Raw genomic sequence first — 18252 nt, 5'->3', positions numbered from 1 at the left:
GGAGAATATGATTAAACAAAAATACATGGAGTTTGGGGTACTTTTTCTTCTCATGCTGCCGGTACATACAGTACTGCTTGTTTTACTATCAGTAGTTTATCACCAGAAGCAGTGAAAGCTGTGGGCAGCGGAAAGATGTTGTAGGTTCAGTAAGCTGTTGAGGATCTGTCTCTTGATTCATCTTGTTTGTGGCATCTCAGATCTGTTGGTCTGTTCACAAGATAAACCAGACACATTTCTTGTTTGATGAACAGTTGAAAAGCATATTAACATCCCTGCTGGTGCAGAGAACGATGATGACACGGGGCTTTCTAGAAGCACTTTCGATGGACAATGTAGGGGCCAGACTCATCGTACTCCTGCTTGCTGATCCATATCTGCTGAAAAGTGGAGAGGGAGGCCAGGATGGAGCCGCCGATCCAGACGGAGTACTTCCTCTCAGGGGGAGCGATGATCTGGAGTTGAAGAAAGAAAACAGGTGAGACAAGAAGAGGTGATACTCAGAATGAAAAATAAGTTCTATCAAAAAATGGGATTCAATTTGTCCTTCATGGAAAAAAAATCTTTACCTTTACCATTTCCATTTTGATTGGGGTCAGAGCGGTGATCTCCTTCTGCATGCGGTCAGCGATGCCTGGGCACATAGTGGTGCCGCCGGACAGCACAGTGTTGGCGTACAGGTCCTTACGGATGTCGACATCGCACTTCATGATGCTGTTGTAGGTCATCTCGTGTATGCCAACCGGCCTTTTTCCTGAACATACGGATGAAACAAGAGTTAATTTAGTGTTTGATTTAACTGTAATGATTATTTCTAGCACCCAGGACCAGAAACAACTCTGAAGCAATAAATATAATGATGCTGATGCTTTGATGGCAGCAGAAAACACTGAAAAGAGCTCAGAAACTCCAGTCCTTTTAAAAGTGCTTGTCAGTTTGAATTATTTGCTTTAGTGATACCATTAACACTTGTTACCCACCGACTAATGAAGGCTGGAAGAGCGTCTCGGGGCAGCGGAACCTCTCGTTGCCGATGGTGATGACCTGTCCGTCAGGAAGCTCGTAGCTCTTCTCCAGGGTGGAAGAGGAAGCTGCCGTCTGCATCTCCTGCTCGAAGTCCAGAGCCACGTAGCAGAGCTTCTCCTTAATGTCACGCACGATCTCACGCTCAGCTGGAGGTTTGAAATGTTTGCGTTACAAAATGGACACTAAAATAAAATTTTTAGAAAGTTGAAAAGCCTGCAGCCAGGCCCGCCGTTAGGAATTTTGGACAGGGGCACAACATTTTCCAAACTGGGCCCCTCATTGACACTCAATCCATTACCACCTTGACCAACTTCTTAGTTCTAATACAAACGGGCAATTTCAAAGAAGCTCTTTGCCATTAGCCTGCAAAGCATTAAATCATACAATTTAATTATGACAGAACAAATACACATCCTTCATCTATCAAATTCAATCTTGAGGACTACATTAATCAACGTATTGGTCAAATTATGCACTAAACTGAAATACTGTGTGAGTATATGGCTGTGTCAGCTAAATGATGATCATAATAATATAAACATTTACAGCTGTATCCTAAGACTTGTCATGTGCTGCTGACTAGTGTTTACTGTAGGTCCGTCTTCTTGAGGCTATTAAAAGGGAACCTATTATTACTTATATTGTTACTAATCTTTCTTCATATAAAGGGAAACACAATTCAGGTGGCAGGTGATGATTCCTAATATAATAGAATATAATGCAGTAAAGCTCTCAGGCACTCTGTTGTTTTTAGATGTTAGACATTTCTGTAATTTCTACAGTTATTAACCACATAACACCCAGTATAATACTGTATATCCTCTTTCCAGTAAATAACTGTAATTTCCATTGCATTATGGGAATTTCAGGTGACGTCAAACTCCATATACAGCAGTTTACTGTAATTAAAAAATCTGATGTATCAAATTTTAAAATTACAGTAAACCACTGTATATGGTTACAGTAACATCCGTGTTACTGTATTTTCCCTAACTGCCGTTTTAGCACAGATGCATCAGTAGTTTTATCTTTCATTCACCACCGCTGGGGTGGAAGCTCAGGCACACACCATGACAACACCAGTGGAAGTTAACCTGTGGTGAAGAAAGAGAACTACCGACGACAAACCCAAGGTAAAAACAAAACAAAAAGATGAATTCAAAAGTATGTTACTTGAAAAACACAACGTTATTGTCTGTGCACTCAAACGGGTAACTTAACGTTAACTTTGTCAAAGTGAACGAAGATGATGTTTAATTTTACAGAAGACTCTTTGAGTTTTTAAATCAAATGTATTATGTCAAGAGCAATGTTTAGCTCACATCGATAATAAGCCAGCTAATGTAAGGAGACGAACTGTAAGTTGTAAGTCAGTTCGGTTAATTGCATTATTGTAAACTAAGATAGTTAGGCACATTTCTAGTTTTAGCATTCATTTGTTGTACATTTCATGTTAGCTTATAACTAACATAGGCCTACTCTAAATATGCAGTACATCTTACAACTAACATAAAAGGCAATATGTTACATGTTCATGTTTTATTGTAGTGTAACCCCATAGAATATAAAACAAATTAAAATATCTCATTATCCTTAAGATGTAAAAATTAACGTTAAGTAGTTTTCCTTACATTAGTTGCAGTGGCACAGTTTCTAGGCAAATTGTTGCAGTAAATACTAAGTTTTCATAAGAATGGAAAATATTTGTTGTTGTAAAAGAAATTTTCTCTTCCCCAAAGATTCTTCATGAAGATAAATCCAGGTGATGGAACCAAATGCACCGCAAATACTGGAGTGAGTCTTACAGGAGAAATGGTGAAGCGGAAGATTCAGTCATCAACAACAGATTGTCATCCTTTGTCCACCAGCTAACAGAGTTTGAGTGGAAGAACTTGGATTAGGTGAGACACTTTTTTCAACAGGATATGCACACTATACACAGTACAGTTGCCTGTTTATTAGGGACACCTAACTGCCCTGCAATTAATTCTTCTATCACAAAGGCTACAATATTCAGTTTTTATTGGTTTTAGAGGAAAGCTGATTCCACTGTGATCATATTGCAAGATGTGATATTGATATATTTTATCAACTCTATCAGTGTAAAAACTTAATTTATGACCAAAATTCTTTACCTACAGGGGAGCCTTCCATCCCTGAACAAGCTGTGAACAACAGACTTCTTGCCAGAAAAGGAGCGGATTGAAGGTCGGTTTAGATATCAAATGTGAAGCGGTGAAAGCGGTGTGGTTTGTATTGAGTTACATGATTGGTACACCCCAGAGAATATTTCTTTTTATATGTACTTAAAGAGTTAGTCATTTGACATGGATATTTCACTCATATTCAGACGATGTTTAGTATTTTGTTCCAAAAAAGCGCAGTATCTATTGTTACTGTTATTTCCTATGTTAATGCGGTTAATGATTATTTGTAAAAAAGCATTCCAGTCAGCAGATGAGTATTTTCTTTGTGTTCTTCTGTTGTTGGCAAATATACAGTTCTGTATGCCGTCCAGATACTTTGCTCTGCACAGTACTTTCTGCATTGTGTTATGACAGTAACACTGAATGCATTTATATTTGAGGTAAGGATTATACATGTAATTAAATTTATTTTAAGTTATTTTAAATTAATTTCTGAAAATAACATTTCTTGTAAAGTGCATTAAGTATGACAAATGTTTAAATAAAGAATATGAAATTTTATAATTACTGCGTCTGTCTGGGTTAAATCATCAGTACTTGTGTAGGTTTAAAAAAGAATGCATGAATGAATAAATAAATAATATATAAATAATCTAAAAGAAAATGGGATTACAGTAGTGTAACTGTAGTTTTTGTTTACAGTAACAATACTGTATTCTGAATTACATAATTACAGTAACATATTATACGGTTATAGTACTGTAAATCTGAATTACGGTAACTGTACGGTAACTGTGATAAGTTACTGTAAAAACCCTTTGAAATGTCTAACAGTGAGATATCTTTTGTCCTGTAGTTTAACATTTACAAGGTTGCTTATTTGTCATTATACAACACAAGGCTGCTGTATAATGAAACAAAAGTTTGTAGTCCCTTCATGCTGCACACACAGAACTTCTTTCTCAAGTCTTTGTTTTTGTTGGGGAAGTAACCTCTTTAAATATGACTATGGAACCTTTACTCACCTCAATGATATTAAAAATGTTAATTAGTTATTATCTCATTATAATACATTTGTTATAATACATATAATACTCATTATAATACATTTGTTTTTCACTGCGTGAGAAAATCGATGTGTAGCGTTAGAAGGTGTGAAAATTGTCAGTGTGTGCCACGCTCAACGCCTGAGAGTTGGTAACTCTGGTGTTACATTATTTAAAGGTTAAGCAAGCTAAAGTTTTGATAGTCTGCCTGTTAGCTCCTCACCTTTGCCTGTCAGACATACATGGTGCTTCTGAACACATTGTTTGGACAGAGACTTGGCCATTGCCTCCCTATGATTTTATTCTTCTCTCTCTGTTTTGGCTGCTCTTTTCTGGGCCCCCACCAGTCTGCGGTGTTCGCCGGTGTCGGACATGTGAATGGCCAAATGTTTCGACCGTACCATTTTCACAATAACAGCGGGGGAGGGTTATCAGATTAGAAGTTTGAAATATGTTTAAATGATAATAATGCATTTATTTATCATATAAACACATCTCAAAAGTTTTGTTATTTATCAAAGACAGTAGTGTGTAACTTGATCCCATTTAAGGGTTGACCATAGACCTTTGCATGGCCCCCCATAGGTCTTGGGGCGGGGTCATCTGTAACCTACCCTTTGAGCCCCCCCCTGACGGCGGGCCTGCTGCAGCCGTACAGGAAGATCAACTCGCAAGACCACCCTTGTTTAAAAAGTAGAAGCTCCAAATTGGGCCTATAGTATTTGTCAAACTCATACCGGTGGTGGTGAAGCTGTAGCCTCTCTCAGTGAGGATTCTCATCAGATATTCGGTCAGATCTCTGCCAGCCAGGTCCAGACGGAGGACGGCGTGAGGCAGAGCGTAACCCTCGTAGATGGGCACAGTGTGGCTGACACCGTCACCGGAGTCCATCACAATACCTGCAAGACAAAAAACACTACCCCTCTGTGGTCATTCTGATCATGTTTCAACATCAAGGCCAGTAGCTCAGTGGGAACATGGCCTGGGAACTTAAGGGTGACTGGTTTAAGTCCAGCACGGACCAGCCAATTATACGGAGCGTTGCCTGCTATCACTGCTGTCAGCTTCTCAGCAGCTCTGACAACAAACTCACAACAGAAATGTCCTAATGTCAGAAAATGTTCTTACCTCATGGCTTCACAGTCAATATTCTGCAGCCATAGTTTGTACATTCAATGCCTTTGAAAGCATGTATGTGCTATATATGTTGGATAAATGTTGTATGGAAAGACTTTCTCTTCACTTGGATGACACAATGGGAGTGTTGTATGTTACACACTGGAATGTTTATGGAGAAGAAAGATTCACACAGTATATAGCACACTGGTAAATCCTTCTTTTGGCCAGATGGCCCACATTAGGACATTTCTGAGGTGAGTTTGTTGTCAGAGCTGCTGAGAAGCTGACAGCAGTGTTAGAACCAGGTTAGAACAGAAGTGCATGCAGGTTTAACTCTGGGCTGAGGTGCATGATGAAGATGATAACTAGGCTCCAAATAAAACATAAATATCAAAAACCAAATGAAATGAACAACAATAAATACATCTGTATCAGTAATCTGGATTCAAAACGTTTAATAAAGACACAGTACAGGCCTTCAGTTAAATCCTGCCACCTGCTGGTAGAAAGGGGGAACAGCTTGGTGAAATGCACAATATTATAGTGCATGTAATCAAGTGCTGTTGCTAACGTAATTCTCTCGGTCCAGGTGTATTTATTCATTTTTCCAACGTCACCCTGGTATAACGTTAGTGCTGCATAATGTTACAGATCTTGGCTTTTATTTTAAAATGAAAATAGGAATTTCATAAAACCAAAATCGGACCATTATTTGAATTTGGTTTAGTCGTTTTTGGATTTAGAAACCAAAAACGGGAGAATGGGGTTTTTCTTGTTTGTTCGTTTATTGGTTCAAACGAAAAAACAAACTATCAGAACGTACACTATCCGTGTATAATCCGTGTATGGTTCGTTCTTTCATTATTTAATTTAAAAATCGAATCGGAAAAACCGAAAAACCAAGTCATTTTTGTTTTTTCTGTTTTAAAACCAAAACAGAAAAACAGAAAACAAAAAAACAGACATTGTTTTTTGTTTTTTTGTTTTAAAGTAAAATATTGATTTTTGATATTTAAAGAGTTCGTACACTTGATAAACCTGCAGCAGATATACTTGGGCGATGGTGGTTCCTGATTAAATAATTAAGATGAGCTTGAACATCAACATTAGTGGGGTTTTGGTTAGAAAAACAGGACAATCTTATACAGCTGCAGTACCAGAGGCTGCAGCTATGTTCGGGTAATTTTCGTTCAGCCTCTTTAGGATACACTGTTTCGACCTGAGCTTTATGTTCTTTGTCAGATGGAAGAATTTAGTTGCACGGCGCTACGGACATCCTCCAGCTGCAGTAGTACATGGATTATGCGTGAAATCAGGAGCATCAGACTTAATCCAGCCAGCAACCCATACTAGAGTTAACGGAGGGGGAGCGGGACGCTGGAGCGTACAGGGCGAGGGAGAGGAGGTCGCACCCGTAGCCTCGAGAAAAAACCCTTGATAAACATATTCGGATATTTTATTATATCGCCCAAGTAACCAGCTGCTTCAGATCAGCCCAAAGCAAAATCCTTCCTTGATGCTGACGTAGCCTAGAAATTGGATAATTTTGAGTGTTTGAGGCTCTGTAATATAGTGCTCACTTCTACAATCATATTCGCCTCAGTTGATATGAGATGCGATGAGACCTGAAAAGAAAAAGCCTTAGCCATGTTGACTTTTTGTTTCACAGGATACCCAAACGCAAGTCTCCTGATTCAAAGATCCTGGCCCTCCTTTTGTTGAAAACAGAGCATCAGAACAGGGGGATATCTGAAGTTTTGGCACACAGGGATTTATTTTAAATGCAGTTGCTCTAATAGCCACTACATGTCACACCCAACTTCTTAAGAAATACACACAAGTCATATTTACACAGGAAGTCTGTCAAAAGCCAGTTTGAGACAATTTCAATGTTTTTAAGACATTGCAGCTCAGAGAAATGTTTGTGGTCATGTCTGACTTCTCACCTGTGGTACGACCGGAGGCGTACAGAGACAGGACGGCCTGGATGCCCACATACATGGCAGGACTGTTGAAGGTCTCAAACATGATCTGGACCAAAGAGGAAGATGACATGTTACCGTGGAAGCCATAACATCTGAAGACCAAACTAAAACCCTGCTCCTTGTTTTCCTCTCTTTTACATAGTGAAGCTGTATTACAAGTGGGAATTCTGACCAGAATTAAAAAAAATATTTGAAGAAACAGCTGATCATAATGTGCAGATGTTAATGTCTGTCTAGAGAAGCTAAGTAGCTAAAGCGGCATCTGCATGGCACTATGTGTTTGTGCCTGATTTTCTTCTAATCCATAAACTCACTGCAGGAAGACCATGGTCAAAATAAACCCATAGATTTTAAGCATTTGTTACAAACACAGACCTGTATCATCTTCTCCCTGTTGGCCTTGGGGTTGAGTGGAGGCTCAGTCAGCAAGACTGGGTGCTCCTCAGGAGCAACACGGAGCTCATTGTAGAAGGTGTGATGCCAAATCTGCAGCAACAGGACAGCTGTTAGTTACATGACCAATTGTAATAATAATATAACTGTCAAAGCCAATGTCAAATGTCGCGAAAATAAAAATACATTCAGGAAAATTCAAGTGTAGTTGGTGTCTTTTAACACTGGATATATTTTCAGTGGTGGAAAGTAACAAAGTACATGACTCAAGTACAGTGTTGAGGTAGCCTACTTGTACTTTTACTTGAGTATTCCGATTAAACGGTACACTTTACACCACTACAATTTACTGGGAGTTTTTCTCTCAGCTATTGATAGCTACAGTTTGACAGTTATAGTTATTTTAATGTGTGTGCATGCTCCAATGTGCATGCAGCCTGTTGCAGTTGTTCCCGTTCATCGTCTTATTTTCTAACTTTCTCACATGTGTGATTTTTGGACCGTATGTAATTTAAACTACACTTTTTCTAATCTAAGTTTTGGTAAGCCATGGCACCGCATTCCGCCCTCTGCCAACCCGATGCCGGCATGTAACGTCATCCACTCTGCCATTGCTGAACTCCAAACTCAACACCCAAGTACCCTCATAGTGATCTTGGCTGACCTCAACCACATCACCATGACCACCACATTAACTTCACCCAGTATGTGAGCTGCCATACAAGAAAGGAGATGACCCTGGACCTGCTGTATGATAACGTTAAGGTTGCATACAGCTCTTCCCCCCGCCCCACTCGGGCAGGTCAGACCACAACCTGGTTCACATCAATCCCTGCTATGTGCCTCTGTTGAAAAGGCATCCTGCGACCACAAGGACAGTGAGGAGACGTTCGAAGGAGGCCTATGAGACACTTCAGGGATGTTTCAAGGTGACACACTGGGATGCACTCTGTGAGCCACATGGAGATGACATGATGGGCTTACTGAGTTCATCACAGACTACATTGACTTCTGTGTGGACTGCACTGTCCCAGCAAAGACAGTCCACTGTTATTCAAACAACAAATCGTGGGTAAGAAATGACATCAAGGACATCCTGAATGCAAAGAGGAGGGCTTTCAAAAAATCGTCATCAGAGGGGGTACGCGTAGAACGTTTGCGTGCCTCCAGTTTCTTTGAGACCGCACGGACCTGGCACAGACAGGACACCAACCGATCTACTGCGCATGTGTGGAACATGTCTGCCAAGCTGAATGCAGAAAGTAGTATAAACAGAAGTAATCCGCGGGGTTCGCAGCTGTCCATGTCCGCTTCCGAGTATATTCGAGACTTGAGGAGACTCCACTCTAACAAAGCTGACGGCGGTGCAGGTGGATGCCCCCCTCGTGTCCTGGATTGTTGACTACCTGACTGGCAGACCACAGTATGTGCGCCTGCAACACTTTGTGTCAGACTGCGTGGTCAGCAACACCAGGGCCCCGCAGGGGACCGTCCTCTCTCCCTTTCTCTTCACCATCTACACCACAGACTTCAACTACCACACAGAGTCCTGCCATCTTCAGAAGTTTTCTGATGACTCTGCTGTGATTGGATGTATCAGCAAGGGTGACGAGGCTGAGTACAGAGCTGTGGTGGGGGACTGTCACACGGTGTGAGCAGAACCATCTGCAGCTCAATGTGACTAAGGAGCTGGTTGTGGATCTAAGGAGAGCCAAGGTACAGTGACCTCTGTTTCCATCCAGGGGGTCCCTGTGGACATTGTGGAGGATTACAAATACCTGGGAGTGCACATGGACAATAAACTGGACTGGGACAAGAACACTCAAGCCCTTTACAGGAAAGGCCAAAGCCGTCTCTATTTTCTGAAGAGGCTGAGGTCCTTCAGCATCTGCAGGACGATGCTGAGGATGTTTTATGAGTCTGTGGTGGCCAGTGCTGTCCTGTTTGCTGTTGCATGCACACAGACACTTAGTCATTGAACTACACATTATCTGTTTTGAGAAATATTACCTGTTTAAACACTCAATGGTCAATATTCTCTACCATAACAATTCTCTCATTATGTAAATATTGTACATACATATACCCTTCACACTTTCCCTGGTTGATGATGATTACATTTAAAGGTCCAGTGTGTAATATTTCTGAGGCTCTATTGAGAGAAATGCAAATTGATCACGAAGCGACTGCTCCATATGCTCACAAGACAGCATGTCCTTCAGTGTGACAGAGGACATTTAGGGGAATCACGTTTTCTGATGGCTCTTTCAGAGGTGTGTAAAGCAGGCTACAGACTCTTTTTATTGTCATTTAGAATAAAAAGTTTATTTTTATTTTTTGCCGCTATCAGAGCACCGTAATCTGGCAGCGGATCAGATATTATTGCTGGCGGCCAATTTTGGCGAGGATACATAACCACAGAGAGAATGTTTCCCATGTCAATGTCATAAAATGCCTTTGTAAACTCATCTATTATGTGGTTTATAATGGACTGTGGTGCAGAAATGGTGACAATCTTACACACTCTTGGCTTACATTTTCCATGTTATCTGTCAGTGGTCAACTCGCAATAACATATGGTTTTACTTAATAATTAAGTAAAAATAATTTCTTAATATATCTACCTAAAGAAACCTAATTTCTTAACTGGCTATTTTGTCCTGTGTCAGCCACTGTAGCTATCCTTCTTTGAAAGGGGGGGGGTTAGACTAGACAGTTGGTTGCAATTCGCAACTTCAACGCTAGATAGCACTAAATCTTACAATCAATCAATAAATCAACTTTATTTCAGACACATAGGTCCATATCAGTAAAATAAAATAAAAATAATATCAACATCTTAATCTTTAAATATAGGACCCTATGCAGTGCTTGAAGTGTGAAAAATAGGTGCCAATTTAAAATATAAAAATATATATAATTAGAATATAATTCAGTTTTGCTAGATAGCACTAAATCTTACAATCAATCAATAAATCAACTTTATTTCAGACACATAGGTCCATATCAGTAAAATAAAATAAAAATAATATCAACATCTTAATCTTTAAATATAGGACCCTATGCAGTGCTTGAAGTGTGAAAAATAGGTGCCAATTTAAAATATAAAAATATATATAATTAGAATATAATTCAGTTTTGCTAGATAGCACTAAATCTTACAATCAATCAATAAATCAACTTTATTTCAGACACATAGGTCCATATCAGTAAAATAAAATAAAAATAATATCAACATCTTAATCTTTAAATATAGGACCCTATGCAGTGCTTGAAGTGTGAAAAATAGGTGCCAATTTAAAATATAAAAATATATATAATTAGAATATAATTCAGTTTTGCTAGATAGCACTAAATCTTACAATCAATCAATAAATCAACTTTATTTCAGACACATAGGTCCATATCAGTAAAATAAAATAAAAATAATATCAACATCTTAATCTTTAAATATAGGACCCTATGCAGTGCTTGAAGTGTGAAAAATAGGTGCCAATTTAAAATATAAAAATATATATAATTAGAATATAATTCAGTTTTGCTAGATAGCACTAAATCTTACAATCAATCAATAAATCAACTTTATTTCAGACACATAGGTCCATATCAGTAAAATAAAATAAAAATAATATCAACATCTTAATCTTTAAATATAGGACCCTATGCAGTGCTTGAAGTGTGAAAAATAGGTGCCAATTTAAAATATAAAAATATATATAATTAGAATATAATTCAGTAATCAGCTTTTGGACAATGCACATTTGTTTCTTCTATATTTCAGTTGCATCGCATGTTTTCTTATTGTGCATTGTTTCATGTGTTATTTAACATTTGTTGTTGTTGTTTTTCTGAAAATTTTTAACAAAAGCTTTCAAAAAGTGATGGAGACATTCTGATTCTGCTTGAAAGACACCCGAGCTTCTCTTCTCCCTCGTCTCTCTCCGCCAGAGTTTAGCAGGCAGGTGAGAACGGGAACAGGTGAGTGTCACGTAGCGCCCAGAGAACCTGATATGGAGAGGGCAGAGGAGAGTACCGGCAGCTTGGGAGAAGTCTCGGTACGCAAGAAAAGGTCCCGGTACAGCAAAGAGTAAAATGTGGAGGTGCCGGTACTACGAACCGGGTCGTTCCGGCCCACTTCAAGCACTGGTCAGAGCTAATTATTTTTCATCTTGAGGCCATGACATAATTAGAATTTTTTTTTTGACTAAGTGGGCCTAGGGGGGCTCCATAGAAAAGAAATAAGATTTTAATAAATGTTTTTAAAGTACGTGAATAAATCCAAAATTGTAACCCTAACCCTTAAGGTTAAATCCATCACTGCACATGTGTAGGCATAGCCTGTGTGTAGTCGCAGTAGAGGAACACTTGTTGAAGATACGGAGCCCCAGCTTCACTGGTGTTGTGCCAAGTTGTCCATGTATCACCATTGATAAACCTCACAAAGAATATGCATGCACGTAAAACTCTGCACAAGACCGGTGAATGGCAGGCGAGCAGAGAGAAAATGGTCTACAATAACCCTCAGTTTAGCTGGAAAGTGTAAGTTACACTGACTAATGAAGAGAGACTGCAGCTCTGCAGCTTTTCAAAATTAAAGCAGAGCTACCATGTGTAGTTTACTAACGGGAGGGGCGGGATAACTGGCATCATGGCGTTATGGGCTTTGCCTGTAGAGTTGTACTGAGAATTCTGTAGATGGTGTGTCTCCTCTATAAAACGTCTCTGATAGAAATCACAGAATTTGGGAAATACATATATCCTACTTCTACACTATGTTACTGCAACATTTTTACCAGTTCTTGACAATCTGTTACTACACTGTAACAGATGGAAGTCTCAGGCTGCTTTCGGATTGAAATAGATGTTAGAGGTGTGTAAACATGTCGTAATGTGATAAATGATGTCTTCACCTTCTCCATGTTGTCCCAATTTGTGACAATGCCGTGCTCGATGGGGTACATCAGGGTCAGCATGCCTCTATTGCTCTGTGCCTCGTCTCCCACGTAGCTGTCCTTCTGTCCCATTCCCACCATCACAGCCTGTGCACACACAAACACACCTTTACAGTTACACAGCATGTATCTGTGTGTTAGATTTTAGAGTCATGTGACGCAGGTGAAGTTTATGGTGTCTGTACCTGGTGTCTTCTGGGGCGGCCAACGATGGACGGGAAGACGACGCGGGGGGCGTAGTTTCCGGCAAAACCGGCCTTGGACATGCCGGAGCCGTTGTCAACAACGAGGGCAGCGATTTCGTCTTCCATTTCTGAAAGGGAGCATTAGGATTACTGAGCGAATGTTTTTATTTCTCTCCAATAAGAAACAATGTCCTATCTTATTTGTTTTTATGTTTAGCACTGCTCTCAGTTGAGCAGTGAGCAGTGGACGTTTATATATATATATATATATATATATATATATATATATATGTATATATATATATATATATAATAACGTAAGGCAATATTATAATATATTATTAATATATAAGTGGGCGGGATTAACTCAAAGTTAAGAAGTCTGAAATTTGTATCAGAACTTGCTATATTTATTAGAAAACTATTTACAGAACATCCTCAGAATTGAGCTTCAGAGCAATGTTTTTGGTCACAATAGTAATTGATTTTTTTTTTTTAAGTTTCCTATATTTATAGTTTATAACAAAACAGATATTGACAGATTTTACTCTGATGATACTCATAAAAAGTATCTGTACCGGATGCTTGTTTCAACCGAGTACTCGCTAAACCCTAATAATTAATTAATTGATTATGTATATGTTTTTCTCAAACTCAAAAGACGCAGCACTTAGGCAATTTCTTTTCTCTTGCTCCAATCTTCGCACTCTCGCCTTTTTTGTCAACTAATAACTTACATACGTAAGTTCAAGCAACAAGACAAAAGTGTCAAACAGTCAACACAATGAATTAATGCAAGTTTAACTTTCTAAAACTCATACAGTTGAGTTCAAAATCCAAAACTCGTCAGAGCTATTTGAGTTCAAAAGAAGAAGTAAGTTGACATGACTAAACGGGTCTATGATTTTTTTCAGTGTACTGATACCTGCATGTAGCACATTTTCCTGGAGTCACAGTTTGTTATATAAAAGTGACTGTCTGTCAGAGCATATTTCTGTCTGTCAGTATTTATATGTTAATTATATATATATAAGTATTAGTCAAATTCACTCACCTGTCTTGTCACCAAGATACATAAAATGAAAGTAAAGAAGGTGCTAGGGAAAAAGCAAGACGTCAGAACAGGATCACATGATCAGATGTTTCTAAATATTTCAGAAAGGACAAAAGAAATGTGTTTTTACACGTGAGTGACTCTAAAAGGGTAAACTGTATTTGATATAAACATAACCTCTTTTGATTGAGTGTTGCAAATAATCCAAACTACATTTCTTATATGTAAAATATGATTTTTGAAAGATATATTAAATAGTTTGAAGTTTTTTTTTTTCAAAAAATTGTATTTCTTTGATGAAGAGTTCAACTCTTATTCACAAAGTATGTTTTCTTTGTATTTAATTCTGAAATATCTGAAGTGGGTGCAGCCTGAAAAACAACATATCAGGTACCTCAGGTCTTTCCTCATATTTAAAATGATAACTGATAACATCTTTCATTACAACTTCTGAAGAACTCCAAAACAAATTTCCATGAAAACTTGACAGATGACGACAAGGAAGATTCACATAACAATGTTGTGACTTTAAAGTGGTGCAGCCTGATGTCAGTGTGCAGGATGTCTCTGTATTACAGAAATGCAATAAAAAAAACTACCTATCACTTTATCATTGAAAACACTGTACACAATTCCTGTTGATCTACCCATGATATATTTTTAAATGATACAAGCTTTAACACAACGAAGCAATCACGCAAGAGCGGTGCAAATCATTTTAATAGAAACCAGATATCAACTGAAGGGTGACATGTGATCATAAAGGGGGTGGACAAAATAACAGGAACACATGCTTTGTAAAGCTCATACTTTTTGATTTAGCTGAGTATTTAGTTGTGAAGTAAATGTCCTGGTTGTCTTTCTGGAGGTGTTGATGAGGTCTCATGATCACTGTTACTCTTTGCTGATGCAGTTAGTATGGACCAATGTCATCGTGGTTTCTGGATGTTTTCTCCTGTCACATCACATTCACAGTGTTTGAGACTAAATGCAGCAGCAGTTCTGCTGCCACACCAATGCTTAAACAACTTACAAACAACAACTGAAGCCAGGGCCTCTACAATTCTTATTGCAGAGGGCCTGGCTTCATTCTTAATTAGCATTTAATGAGTTTTTATTCAACTTTGCCCAGCTTGTAATGTTTCCATGACCAAACATGTCCAGAGAGGCTGCAGCTTTCGGTGATCAGAAAGTGTGTGGGAGGAGTTCAGGGAGGCTATCTGGAGAAGGTTGGCCTCAAGGAAGTTCTGACAAACCATGAGATTACTCCTGAAGACAGAAGGATGAGCTCAGGCTGTGTTCAGCAGAGGAGGAAAACTGCTGACTCTGACTTGGGATATTATCGAAAACGGATTTTGAGGAACTCCTGAAGGATAAACGTAAAAGCCCCTTGAGATGAACCATCTCATTTTCAAGGGGGCCCAACACAAGACATACAAATGGTTTAACAAACAAAGAAACAAAAGCATGTGACATCCATGAGACATAAATTTATACAAAAAGAAAAAGAAAAAAAGGGACTCAATTACCAACCATCCCTCCCAACCGTCCCCCACGCAAAGTACATAAAAAAGTACACACAGAGGAACATGTTGAGATATAATGATAATACAAGGGCAGCTGACTTAAAAAATAAGGGGAGGGGATGTTAAAAGGAAATAAAGGCTTTTCTGCCTGCAGTTTGTATCTTCTCCCTGTCAGTGTGGGTTTCCTCTGGTTGCTCCAACTTCCTACCTCAGTCCAAACATAAGCAGGTTCAGTGGTGATTCTAATTTGCCCTTAGGTGTGATTTTCTCCACATGTCAGAGAACACATGTACACAGGGTGAGGTTACTTCGCCCATACAAATGACACAAAAAAGGGGGAAGACAAAATTAATGCAGGGATGATATTAAATGAGAAAAGTTGACCTACAGGAGAATACAAATTTAAAGCAACACAGAATGCCCGAGAGACTTATTACCACATTATATTCTGTTTTATATATATATATTCTGTATGTGTCTATATACCTGAATTTAGTGTTTCCCTTTATATAAATAAACATATTTCCACCATAAATTCATGCAGAAAAGGCATAAAAGTTCACCAGAATGCTTAAAATGAAGTATTAAATAGGAGGATCACCAGATCTCCAGATGCACCTCTTGTCTCCCCTCCAGTGTTGAAGCAAAACCTGTACTCTTGCATTTCAACAACAAAACAACTTCATAAATTCACTAGAATGCAACAAGTCAGTCTCTGGAGGGACACTCGTTTTCTAGGAGGGAAATTCACAGATACCTGGTTGGGTTAGGCAGCTTAATGATTCTCAGGATGTTTGAACCTTCAGTCACAGAGCAGTCTGTTGAAACATAATTGTAAACACGTTCGGCTCTGGTCTGTATTCCTCCAGTTTATCTGCACACTGGAATATCAAAAACAAGTGATTTGTGATTGTGGCTAATATTTAGCTGCAGTTTTTAAAGATGCCATCAGGTGTCACAATAGGGCTAAATAATTATTTAAAATATCTGTTCTTGACTGCAGCCACTTGGTGTTTGTGAGCTGTGAGCTGTATTTAGTATTTGATTAAGGTCCATTATTTCAAATGATTTATGTTTGAATAGGATGTTAATAATGTTTCTTCGTATCTTTAACTTAAAGTTTCTCCCTCACACACAGTTGAACCGCAGATTCATCATGGTGTGAAAAACAGTTTTATTGTTCCACTGTAAGTTTTTAAAGTAATCCCTTAGAGATGCAGTGAAAACTCTGAAGCACAGTGACTGGGTTAGGTGAGAGCGACTGATTTAAAAGCTGCTTTTCGCCTCCGTTGAGTGAAACCCTGTAGGCTGTGACTTTGATGTTTATTGCATCTTCAGTATTATCTGCTGCCTTCCCTTCAACACTACAGGCGTCTATTTGGGACAGGCAGTGAATTACACACAAAACTCTCAAATAGTTTATTTCGACCAGTATAAAAATTAGAATAACATATCAATTACAAATCAATAATTTGATCTAGCTCCGAGAGACAGCCCATCTAGGACAACCTCAGCACATAGAGCATGGAGGGAGAGAGAGAGAGACCGACTGACTGACCATACTGATGAATCGGAATTTCTGTAAAATGAACTGAAAGATTGAACTGTGGAGAATCTAACTGATCTGAAGATGTGTAGCATGTACATATTGACAAATGTTTAAACATTTATATTTGTATGCGCGATCAAGGTTGCTCAAGCAGGTGACCCGGTGAGCTTTCAGGGGTTTTTTACATCCAGAAAACTTACGTAAAAATGTGACCAGGCATTTCTTTCAACGTGAAGCCACATCAGGTCACTAAAAGGGACTGGTGGCTAACTGGGAGTAGGCTTTGAATTGAAGTTTTATGGTATGTAGTGAAAAAACGGTGGAAAAAATATTGTACATTTTTAAAGAGGAGAAAAAATTATAGTTTTAAATATACAGAAAACGTCTCGGGTTACGTATGTAACCCTGGTTCCCCGAGAAGGGGAACGAGACACTGCGTCGGTTACGGAGGAGTATAAAGCACACCAGTACACATTCATCATGCGCTTCAGGTGGGGAGAGAGGTGTGGCCGGCCAATGCAGTGTCTCGTACGTAACCCGAGACGTTCCCCTTCGAGGGAACTCGAACTGCGTCGGTTACGACACTATGGGAATGAGATACCCACTAAACCGTGCCTGCCCCAGTGTGCAATAAAGTGGCACGACTAAGAGGAGAGCGCACGAGTGCCAGGTGCCGAAGGAAGGTCAAGACTGTAAAACCGAATGAATGTGTGCGGAGTGGCCCAGCCAGCCGCTACACAAACATCCTGCAAAGAGGCCCCGGAAAGGAGGGTGGAATGAGCACTCACAGCCACAGGTGAAGGCAAACCGCGCACCTGATAGGCCAGGGAAATAGTCTGAACAATCCAGTTGCTAATAGTATGTTTGGATGCAGGGAACCCAGCCCTGGGAGACCCAAAACACACTAGCAGCTGGTCAGCCTTCCTCCAACGGGAGGACCTCAGAGTGTAAATACTCAGTGCTCTGACAGGGCAGAGCAGATGAAGTCTCCCGTCCTCCGCCGTCACATGAGGTGGAGGATGAAATGCCTGCAGCACTGTGGACCCTGCCGCACTAGAAGGCACTTTAGGGATGTATCCTGGACGAGGGTGCAGGATAGCCCTAATATTCCCCGGGGCAAACTCCGTGCTTGCGGGGAAACCGAAAGCGCTTGGAGATCCCCCACCCTCCTCAGAGAGGTGATAGCAAGGAGAAAGGCCATCTTGAGGGTCAAGTGCTTAGCCTCAGCTGACTCCAGGGGTTCGAAGGGGGCCTCAGCCAACGCCCCAAG

The 18252-nt window shown here is 39.6% G+C and overlaps 1 protein-coding gene across 1 annotated transcript; it reads right to left on the bottom strand.

Moving 5' to 3' along the window:
* Nucleotides 1-279: 279 nt before the first annotated feature.
* On the bottom strand, nt 280-12982 carry LOC123960582 (actin, cytoplasmic-like). The gene is made up of 8 exons (XM_046035402.1): nt 12854-12982; nt 12627-12755; nt 7699-7809; nt 7285-7369; nt 4957-5118; nt 981-1172; nt 570-754; nt 280-455 (listed from the first exon to the last, which is right to left on the bottom strand). The coding sequence occupies exons 1-8, from the start codon at nt 12977-12979 to the stop codon at nt 312-314; spliced, it is 1134 nt and encodes a 377-aa protein (XP_045891358.1). The 5' UTR covers nt 12980-12982; the 3' UTR covers nt 280-311.
* Between the last annotated feature and the right edge of the window lie 5270 nt (nt 12983-18252).

The sequence above is a fragment of the Micropterus dolomieu genome, linkage group LG21 (assembly GCF_021292245.1).
Source record: "Micropterus dolomieu isolate WLL.071019.BEF.003 ecotype Adirondacks linkage group LG21, ASM2129224v1, whole genome shotgun sequence".
NCBI lineage: Eukaryota > Metazoa > Chordata > Actinopteri > Centrarchiformes > Centrarchidae > Micropterus > Micropterus dolomieu.
Note: the sequence above shows the minus strand (reverse complement) of the source record. Positions and strands in the feature narration are given on the sequence as shown.

Bases quoted from the DNA above. Each gene is read 5' to 3' on its own strand.
- LOC123960582 (XM_046035402.1), bottom strand. From the start codon at position 12,979: ATGGAAGACGAAATCGCTGCCCTCGTTGTTGACAACGGCTCCGGCATG. The intron at 7,810-12,626 runs GTGAAGACATCA...CTGTTGCTGCAG, and splicing joins ATTGGGACAACATGGAGAAG to ATTTGGCATCACACCTTCTA. The intron at 1,173-4,956 runs GTATGAGTTTGA...TCAAACCTCCAG, and splicing joins CTACAGCTTCACCACCACCG to CTGAGCGTGAGATCGTGCGT.